At 36.1% G+C, this 10720-nt stretch overlaps 1 protein-coding gene across 6 annotated transcripts in view; it reads right to left on the reverse strand.

The window, feature by feature from the left end:
• Positions 1-10720, reverse strand: part of HACE1 (HECT domain and ankyrin repeat containing E3 ubiquitin protein ligase 1) — a 107280-nt gene that overhangs the window by 4559 nt on the left and 92001 nt on the right. For all 6 annotated transcript variants that reach the window (XM_023727611.1, XM_023727609.1, XM_004372424.1 and 3 more), the window contains 3 exons: positions 7639-7770; positions 2903-3001; positions 2543-2613 (listed from right to left, as the gene is read on the reverse strand). In XM_023727611.1, coding sequence (XP_023583379.1) covers positions 2543-2613; positions 2903-3001; positions 7639-7770 — 302 coding nt within the window. The remainder of the gene's footprint in view (positions 1-2542; positions 2614-2902; positions 3002-7638; positions 7771-10720) is intronic.

Consider the following 10720-nt stretch of genomic DNA (forward strand, 5'->3'; position numbering starts at 1 on the left):
AACTGCTAAAAATATACATACTCTTTGTTTAAAATGGCAAATACTATACCTATACTAATGAACTTAAAAGTGGGCCTGGGAGGGTCTAGTACAGAAGGAAAGTCAAGGTTCAAAAGAACTCGGGTCTTACTCAGTTTGAACTCAAAACAAAGGACCGTAGTTAGACTAAGTGCTGAAAAGTGGATTCTTCAGCCTGAACACGAAGCTTTAGTTCTGTGATGCTTCCCCTCAGCACCTACCCACATCCTTCACCTCACTTCAAATGGATTCACAAACCAGATTTTATGACCAGTTAAATAATAAATGGTGTAGTTCTTTTCAGCACAGCTAACAATGGTTACACTATTTACATGGGTGGGGTACTGTGTATTACTAAACCAAGTGTACTTTTACTCTACAAAAGCAGCAATGTAACAGACATTTTTAGTACCAAAGAACTTGAGCGATTACTTCCTGTATGTTAAAGACTCACAGAGACCAAATCATGGGAGAACAGAATAATTCATTAAATGGTATTGAGGCATATACCATTTAAAAGTGTAACAGTCAGAGCCCTACCTATTACATCACAGACCAAAATAAAGTCCAGATGGCTTAAACCTTGGCAAGTGAAAAGAGAAACTATAAAAACTTACAGAAAAATATGTTGATAAACATACATACAAAATCTTGGGAGCAGGGAAGGATTTATAAAATCCAAAGGGAAAATACTGATAAACTCATTTGACAATATAATCATTTTAAAAATCCATGTTATAATTCAAAGTACATGGAAATTTATATATTTAACTTAAAAGGCAAATGATAAGCTGGAAAAATATTTGCAGAGTTAATATTAATTCTTTTAAGGTAAAGAATACATAAAATTGAATTTGAAAATGACTGAAAAATAACACTCAAAGAAAAAAAACAGGCAATTCACAAACAAAAATTATATACATGATAACAAATCAAATGAAAATAGAAAAAAAAACTGCATTCTGTATTGATAGGAAATCTTGGTGGCTTAGTGGTTAAGTGCTAAGGCTGCTAACCAAAAGCCTGGCAGTTCAAATCCACCAGGCGCTCCTTGGAAACTCTATGGAGTAGTTCTACTCTGTCCTATAGGAGTACTGTGAGTCGGAACTGACTCGACAGCAATGGGTTTGGTTTGGTTTTTGATAGAATAAAGGGAACGGGCCCTCTCATTCCCTGCTGATATTGAATACTGATACCTTTCTGGAGGGTAAATGAAAAATATATATCAAGGTTGTAAAATTTGCATACCCTTATATTAAAAATTGTTTTTAGAACGTATTATATATAAATACTCACACTGGAAAATGAGATAATAAACGTAAGAATTCCTTGCTTGTGCAGCACTATTCATAAACAGGAAAATTCAGCAATATAGGATTAGATCAACTAAGAAAAAACAAACACATTGCTGTCAAGCTGATTCCTGCTCAGGGCATCCCCATGTATTTCAAAGCAGAAATGTACTCCATAGGGTTTTCTTCACTGTAATCTTTACAGAAGCAAACCTGTCACTGGGCGGGTTTGAACTGACAACCTTCAGGTTAGTAGTCGAGCACAGATTGATTGTGCCAACTAGGGCCTTTTAAATGGAAGACGTTGTTGTTGGGTGCCATTTAGTCAATTTTCAATTCGTAACAACCCCATGTGACAGAGGAGAACTTTCCTATAGGGTTTTCTGGGCTGTAATTTTTACGGGAGCAAACTGCCAGGTCTTTCTCCCATGGAGCCACTGGGTGGGTTCGAACTGCCAACCTTTCAACCAGTAGTTGTGTGCTTAACCTTTACACCACCCACACAAATATTAAAAATTTGGTTACTATCATTGACACCTGCAGAATTAAGATTGTCAAATCACAGAATAAACATGCTGATAACCCTGAGTGAAACTGTTTATTCTTTTATACTTTAAGTATTTAAACATTTACTGAGCACTACTATATATGTTTTATCTTTCATATTTGTTGTGGATTGAATTGTGTCCCTCAAAAAGATACGCTGAAGTCTTAACTCCAGTACCTGTGAATGTGACCTTATTTGAAAATAGGGTATTTCCAAATGTAATAAAGTTAAGATCATACCAGATTAGGGTAAACCCTAAATCCTATAGCTGGTATTCTTATAGGAGACAGAGATCCACAGACACAGAGGAGACACACGGGGAGAACGCCATGTGATGACTGACGCAGAGACTGGAATGATGCACCAAGGACTGCCAGCAACCACCAGAAGCTACAAAAAGATAAGAGAGGACTTCTTCCCTAGAACCTTCCGAGGGAGCATGGTCTTTGACACACTGATTTTGGAGTTCTCCACAACTGTAAGTACTCTAGTTTGTGGTACTCTGTTACAGCAGCCCTAGGAACCTAGTATAATATCCAAACAAGTCTTTTTCAACACCTAAAATATTAGAAAGGGAGGCAAGATATTGACAATTTGTAGTAACAATTGTTCATTTTGGTTGTTTATCTCTAAGCCATTAGAGACAGAATACATTAAATCCTTTCCATATTAAAATGCTTCTTACCTGCCAGTAACAAACTGCAAGAGAAGAACTCTCTCCTCTTGAGTAATATCTTCCACAACGTCCCAGAACCACTAACCAAAAAACGAAACAAAAAAACCCCTTAGCTCATATTTCAGAGCAAATGTAGATTTTTTAATACAAAAGAAATATATAATATTCATAAGCATATTTTATTCTATGAAACTCATTTATCAAAAATTATTTCATACAAAGCTCTCATATACAATATTCCCATAAGAATAATTTAGGGAAAATACTTTACTTTGTTAATTGATGTAGGTTTTCATCCAATAGTGCTTCAAAGTTTACAAAATTAAACGGCAAAACTTAACTTCAGTCTAAGCTCTAGGGAGATTTTACCTGAATAACTGGATCTTCTCTTTCATAGCCACTTGTGTATTCTGTATTTTTTATCCAATCACTCACATCAATTTCTGGCATGCCAGAAAGCAGTAACTCCTTTGGGGAAAACGAAAAATATTCCATTAATCTTTGGGAAAAAAAAGTTATTACATTTAAATAGTAAATACATCTTAATTAGAAACTAATCCCATGTAAAACAAATTTATTTTTGTGAATTTCTGCATGTTATCAATAACAAGTACTACATAGGACAGAATCCTTGACACTAATGATCTCAAATATTATGAAATATCTCCACACTGACACAGCTTAATTAAAAAATAAGATGAGATAGTAGTTTATGTGCAATAGTTTATATGTTCAATATTATATGAACATTGTTATTTATTTTATGCTTATGCTTCTTTGTAAATGTGTAAATTCTGTAAGTAAAGGTGAAGATAGTATTTTCAGTATGAAAGTGAAAACAAAGACCTGTATAAACACTGGGTTAAGCAAAGGAAAGTCTGCCAAGAAACCCTTAAAAAGGAGGCAATATAATAAAAATACTTATTTAAAAAAAAAAAGTTCAGGGCTTCAAGGAACTGTATTTTGGAATAATGTGGATTCTTGTAGGTCAACTTCCCAAGAGGTGAGGGAAAAATGTAATTTTCCTAATAATTTTTGGTAGCCTTCTTTCTTCCAGGAAGATCAAACAAACAAAACGATCAATCAATGCACACCTATGTTCATGGCAGCATTGTTCACAATAGCAGAACGATGGAAACAACCTAGATGCCCATCAACAGATGAATGGATAAACAAACTATGGTACATACACACAATGGAGTACTATGCAATGAGAAAGAACAACAATGAATCTGTGAACCATCTCATAACATGGATGAAACTGGAGGACATCATGCTGAGTGAAATAAGTCAATCACAAAAGGACAAATATTGTATGAGACCTCTATTGTAAAAACCCGTGAAAAAGCTTACACGCAAAATGTGACAATCTTTATTGGTTACCAAGGATGGGAGGGGTGGGGGGGAATACTAAATAGGCAATAGATAAGTGGTATCTTGGGTGAAGGGTGAGACAGTACACAATACAGGAGAAACCAGCACAACTTGTACAAGGAAAGTCATGGAAGCTCCACAGACACATACAAACTCCCTGAGAGACTGAATTGCTGGGTGGAGGGCTGTGGGGACCATGGTCTCGGGGAACATCTAGCCCAACTGGCATAACACAGTTTATAAAGACAGTGTTCTACATTCTACCTTGGTGAGTAGTGTCTGGGGTCTTAAAAGCCTGTGAGTGGCCATCTAAGATACTCCACTGGTCTCATCCCTTCAGGAGCAAGGGAGAATGAAGAGAACAGGATACAAGGAAAAGATTAGTCCGAAGGACTAACTGTCCACAGCTACCAAGGCCTCCACCGGACTGAGTCCAGTACAGCTAGATGGTGCCCGGCTACCACCACTGACTGCTCTGTCCAGGATCACAACAGAGGCTTCTGGACAGAGCTGGAGAAGGATGTAGAACAAAATTCTAACTCACAAAAAAAGACCAGATTTACTGGCCTAAAGGAGACTGGAGAAACCCTGAGAGTACGGCCCCCAGACACCCTTTTAGCTCAGTGGTGAAGTCATCTCCGAGGTTCACCGTTCAGCCGGGGAGTGGACAGCCCTGTAAAACCAAATGGGACTAATGAGGTACAGCAGTCCAGGGACAAGGGCCAGAAGGCAGAAGGGGACAGGAAAGCTGGTGATAGGGAACCCAAGGTTGAGTAAGGATAGTGTTGATGTGTTGTGAGGTTGTTACCCATTGTCATAGGGCAACATGTGTAGTAACTGTTAAATGAGAAACTATTTTGTTCTGTAAACCTTCATCTAAAGTGAGAATAGCAGCACAACTGGAAGAGCATAGTCGATGTCACTGAACTGTGCATGTAGAAATTTTTGAAATGGTATATCTTTGGCTATGTATATTTTCACCAAAAAAAAAAGGTCGAGAAGGGAGAGGGTTGACATTTTGTGGGGTTGTCAACCAATGTCGTAAAACAATATGTGTACTACTGTTTCATGAGAAACTATTTGTTCTGTAAGCCTTTACGTGAAGTACAATTAAAAAAAAAATCAATAACAAAAATGAAATTAACGATGGTAAAAGTATCTACCATCATGTTTTCCAAGGGAACAGAGAATATAAAAAGAGCTTGTTCAAATCTCTGAGTCAGTCCATATTTCACAGTTGGATGTGCTTACATGGTCAGGTGAGGCAATGATTACTGGCCTATACTTACTTAACACTGACAACCCAGAAGAGCATGATTTATTATTACAGGGACGCAGATACAATGTGGTTCAAAACCATGTCTCCTTACAGCAACTACTGACAACATACACCCAATTAGTTTAAAGTATGCTTTTCAACAAGATTAATATAAGGCAGTGTCTAAGAACCCCTTGAGGTCTCTGAGACCTTTTCAGGGGGTCCATGAGGTTCTCCTTTTCCAACTTATCTGTGGGAGGCTGGAGTTTCTTCATATATTTCAACCAGAACAACATATCACAACAGGCTATATGTAGAAGCAATCTAGCTGCTTTCTATTATGCCAAACATTAAACAGATTTGCAAAAGTGTAAAACAATGCCACTCTTTCCCACTACTGTTCTGTTTTGGAAAATGTAGTTACTTTTCATTTCAAAAAAAGTTATTTATGTTACCATGTAATGGGTTGATTGTTGTTTTATATGAATTAATTTTTAAATTTGTTTTAATTTATAATGCAGTAAATGTCGATCTATATAACCCACATAAACAAAACTTTTGTTTTAAGGGGTCCTAAAGCCAAAAAGGTTGAGAACTGCTGGTATAGGGTAGGCTTCAGTCCCCTTATCACAGCATTATAAAATACTTGTATTAAATGAAAATGTTCTGGTTAATCACTATTTTCTACCCCAAATACATTCTTCACTCATCTTTGCACTGTTCTATGCCCTAGGAGAATGACCCCTACTGACTGGCTCCCTTGCCTGCTGGCTTCAGGTTGGATTCCGCTGCTGGGAAACAAGCAAGGGTCTGGAGGTGAGGGTATTCTCTACTCCCTCCCTGCTTCAGGCCCATCTTTGCAGAAGCTACGTCTCCACTGCAGCACCCACCAGGTGGCCTCTCTTCAGAGGTCCAGGCTCTCACTGAGCTAACAGTAATTCCTCCACCTATCTGTTCAGTTCTAAGGATGGTAAAGCTTCCCACTAGTCTCTGGATTCCTCATCATACCTTATTTATTCTTAACATTGCCCACACTTCTGTAACAGGCCCTTTGTTAAAGTTCTTTATTTGAACCATCTGGGGAGAATTCTGTTCCCTGGCACGACCCTGATACATATCTGGAAAAGGGAATGGGGCTAAATTTTACTCATTCTTAAATTTGTGAGTATAATCCATCTCCCTTCTAGGCTGAAGATAAATCTTTAATAATATTAAGTACGCTTTCATTGCTCATAGTTATGAATAAAAATGACTGACAGCATATTCTCTCAAGGAATTTGAAGCATTCATGAATATCCTATTATTTGTTATGATATTTTGTGAAGAGCAAGAAAGATCTTATCCCATTTTAACACTTGGGCAAAAAAAAGTTGATTAAACTGGCTGAAAACAAATAGATGAAATGAGACCTCCACAATAAAACATTCATATAATGAAAAGATTTTAAGCCTCAATCAATAATTTACTTATTTAAAAAATACGATAAAATAACTGAAACAGTCTGCTAGTATCTGAAATAAAGTGGCATAGCTTCCAGCATCACAGCAACACGCAAGTGACCACAGTATGACAAACTGACAGATGAGTGGTAGATACTAAGATATACTATGAACCATAAATTGAAAGCACACTGCTGTATATATAAAATTAAAAGTCAGTATCAGTATAGTTATTCATATATTAAAATGAAAGACATAGGGTAAAACTAATTTTATGAGACAGAATAAAAACCAAAGGATACTTTTCTATTAATCTAGAATTTACTACTACAAATTATTATTTTTTAAATAAGAAAGCAGCTATATTCTATCTAAAATAATTGTTTTCTTAAGAATTTAGATAAGTCAAAGAGTCTGAAAACAATATATTACCAAAAATAAAAGGAAAAAGGAAATGGAGAAAAATGTAGGCGTAAATCATATGAAATTAGAAATTCCATTAGATCTTTAACCAAAGGAAGGCAAATTAAAGCATTTATTAGGGACCAGAGATCAGAAAAGAGTAGAGTCTAAATAGGCCTGAAACGAAGAACTATAAAAGCATAAACACGATAAAAATAAGGTGGAAAACATAACACGAGAAAAACCTTCTTAACTGATTCTTCTTTATAGAAGTACAAGATGTTAGTATTAGCCTCTCTTACCTCATGTGGCCAAATAAAAAATTCAGAAATAATGTGAATACTGCTTATGGGAAAAGTAGCCTTCAACATCTCCCATGTAGGAGACATTAGAAATACATTTGTTTACCATCATTTCACCCCATTTCACATTAAGGAATTGCTTATCTGGTTATTAAGCTTAAGAGAAGCAGAACCATAACTTTCAAAACAAGTCTCTAAACATGAACATTAAAGCATAATGTCTCCTTATACATTACTCTATCTATTACAGTAGTCCAAAACTATTTCTAAATCACATCAACTGGAGTTTTGTGGGTTGGTAACAATAAAAGAACAGATACTCCTCCTTACCAATTCATATTCATCAAAAAGTTGTATGAGGGAAGGTGGAATGAACATATGAAAGCCCTGCAAAAAAGCATTGATCTGAGGCTGAATGGCTCTTGTCATTCGAAGTTCCGTTACAAGCTGGACATATTCTGCCTATAATGAAAAAAAAAAATTTGATGATTTTTTTAAAAAACTTTTCACATAATTAAGATTATGCTGATATAACTTCATTTCTCAGTTGAGAGGTAAATGTTTAGAATTATTTGACATCAATATTCACACATCTCAGAAAAGAGTGAACCACCATCCACTAAGCTGTCTGGCCCAAACTCCTAGCAATCCCCATGACTTCCCTCATACTCTATATAAGTGAGTGGTATCAGATAGACCTTTAAAAAAATTCTTAATTTAACCTTGTCTCTCCACCTCCACTTCTAGCACCCTGGCCCAAGCCATCATCATCTCTCACCTGGATTAATATCTGGTGTCCTTGTTTCCATTTTTGCTTCTGTACTGCTTCTTCTCCATCATAGCCAAAGAGATTTTTTTTTTTAAATGTAATTCAGATCATGAAACACTTCTGCTCAAAACCCTACAACGGTTTCCCAAGACACCTAGAGTAAAATCCAAAGTGCTCACCTAGTCTATAAGGCCCTAAATGATCCAGCCTTTCTCACTTACTTCCACTCACTCTCCCTTGCTCACTCATTCAACTCTAGCTTCACTGGCCTTCTTGTAATTCCTCAAACACAAACTTGTTCAGGCTCAGGATCTTCATTCCTCCCGGTGTATCTGAAATGCCTCATTAGAATGTAACCTTCCTGAAGGCAACAGCTTTATTTTATCAATATACAACCCCATCCCCTAAAAATGTGGTTGTCATCTTGTAATTATTTAACAAAAAAGTGATGAATGAATGCGTACATTCATCAAACTTATCTAATACATACTTAGAACTTGATGAAATGGCTGATTTAAACAAAGCTAATTCAATTCTGAGTTAAGTAAGGTAAGCTATTTGCACGCATTTTATTTTAAAATACATCATCATTATCACAGAAAGTACTGTCTCTTAAAATTCAACTGGTAATAAAAAAACGTACTTTGGCTCAGACCAGGATGAATTATCATATCTATATCAGCTATTATTTATATATTTTTGAATTACTTCTAAGTAAAACTTTATGTCAGTGAAAAGCCATATGCTGTATATAGTTCTCACCTCCCAGGGAGGAATACTCTAAACACAGAGGGGAGAAAGCCTGTTTTAGCCCCTTTCCTTTACTCTTTCTTGGCACTGATCTGATGCAGTGTCCCCTCCGCCTCACCAAAAAAAAAACGGCACTGAGCCAGCAAGTTATATATGACTGCTGGCTATGAATTCTCTGTACTGCTCAGAGCTACAGAGCTGTCACAGTGGATTCCTAAACGCCCTCTCCAAACCTCATATGGCTGCTTGTACAATCTGGCACAGACAAAGCTGCTATTCTATCTGTTCACACCCCCAGATCCCACTTCCCACCACCTAAGGGTTTTTCTCCAGTATACAGGAATTAATCAGTTATGACAAGTTACATACAGGTAATTACACCTACTCCTTACTTATCAACTATCTCATTATTTGACATTACGCATTTATGACAATGGTAAAAAAAATCTACTATTTTTAAAAATTAATTTTTACAAGTACACTAATCTTTCTTCACACTTCCCCTTCTGTTTCTTCTAATATTAATTATTTTCCACATTTATTTTAGTAAGTCTGGTCCATAGCTGTTGGATATCAATTTGCGAAAATCAGCTCCTTCAGATCCCAGTCTCCATGCTAATTAAGTAATTTAAATGAAGAAGGCTCTTGGTTGAGATTATTTTTCAGTATAAAATAATAAAACCCAAGCCAAACTCTCCAGAGTTGTTTAGGAAAATAAGAGTTTTCCAGATAGTTGAAAGATAACTGTGTATTAAGTAACAGAAAAATCTGAATCAAAGTGTTACCAAAATATTATATGCGCACACAAGCACACATAAAAGAAACAGTTTGATATATTTTCCCTGACGTCTTAAACAGCACATACCTAAACAGAATAACACAAAATAACATTTTCTTGATGATACAATAACTACTATGAACATCCACTATTATTATAGGCTATGAACATCCATTATTACTAGGAGCTACCGTTTCAATTGTTCCCACCATGCAGAAATACACTGACTGCATTTCTATTGTCTATGAAGGTGCCCCAGTAACTCACCCACACCATTATGCCCTTGCATAACTACATCAAATACCTTATAGGCTTTAAGAAAACAAGGTGGACACACAGATGACAATAAGTCCACAAAAAACTGGCATAAAGAGTTACACAATTACGAAGACAGACACACAGATCAATGGAACACAATTGAGAACCCAGATGTAAATCCATCCACCTATAGTCAGATGATTTTTGACATAGGACCAAAGTCCACTAAGTGGGGAAAAGACAGTCTTTTCAACAAATGGTGCTGGCAAAACTGGATGGCCATCTGTAAAAAAATGAAACAGGACTCACACCTCATACCATACACAAAACTAACTCAAAATGGATCAAAGATCTAAATATAAAATCTAAAATGATAAAGATCATGGAAGAAAAAAAACGGACAACACTAGGGGCCCTAATATATAGCATAAAGAGAATATAAACCATAACTAACGATGCACAAACACCAGAAGATAAACTAGATAACTGGAAGCTCCTAAAAATTAAACACTTATACTCATCAAAAGACTTCAACAAAAGAGTAAAAAGACAACCTCCAGACTGGGAAAAAAATTTTAGCTACAACATATCCAACAAAGGTCTATAATACTAAAACACTTCAATAACAAAATGACAAATAATCAATTAAAAAATGGGCAAAGGATATGAATAGACACTTCACCAAAGAAGACATTCAGACAGCTAACAGACACATGAGGAAATGCTCCCGATCATTAGCCATTAGAGAAATGCAAATCAAAACCACAATGAAGTAGTTTTTGTATACGGTGTGAGGTATGGGTCCTGTTTCATTTTTTTGCAAATGGATATCCAGTTTTGCCAGCACCATTTGTTAA

Source organism: Trichechus manatus, unplaced genomic scaffold (assembly GCF_000243295.1).
Source record: "Trichechus manatus latirostris isolate Lorelei unplaced genomic scaffold, TriManLat1.0 scaffold00017, whole genome shotgun sequence".
Lineage (NCBI taxonomy): Eukaryota > Metazoa > Chordata > Mammalia > Sirenia > Trichechidae > Trichechus > Trichechus manatus.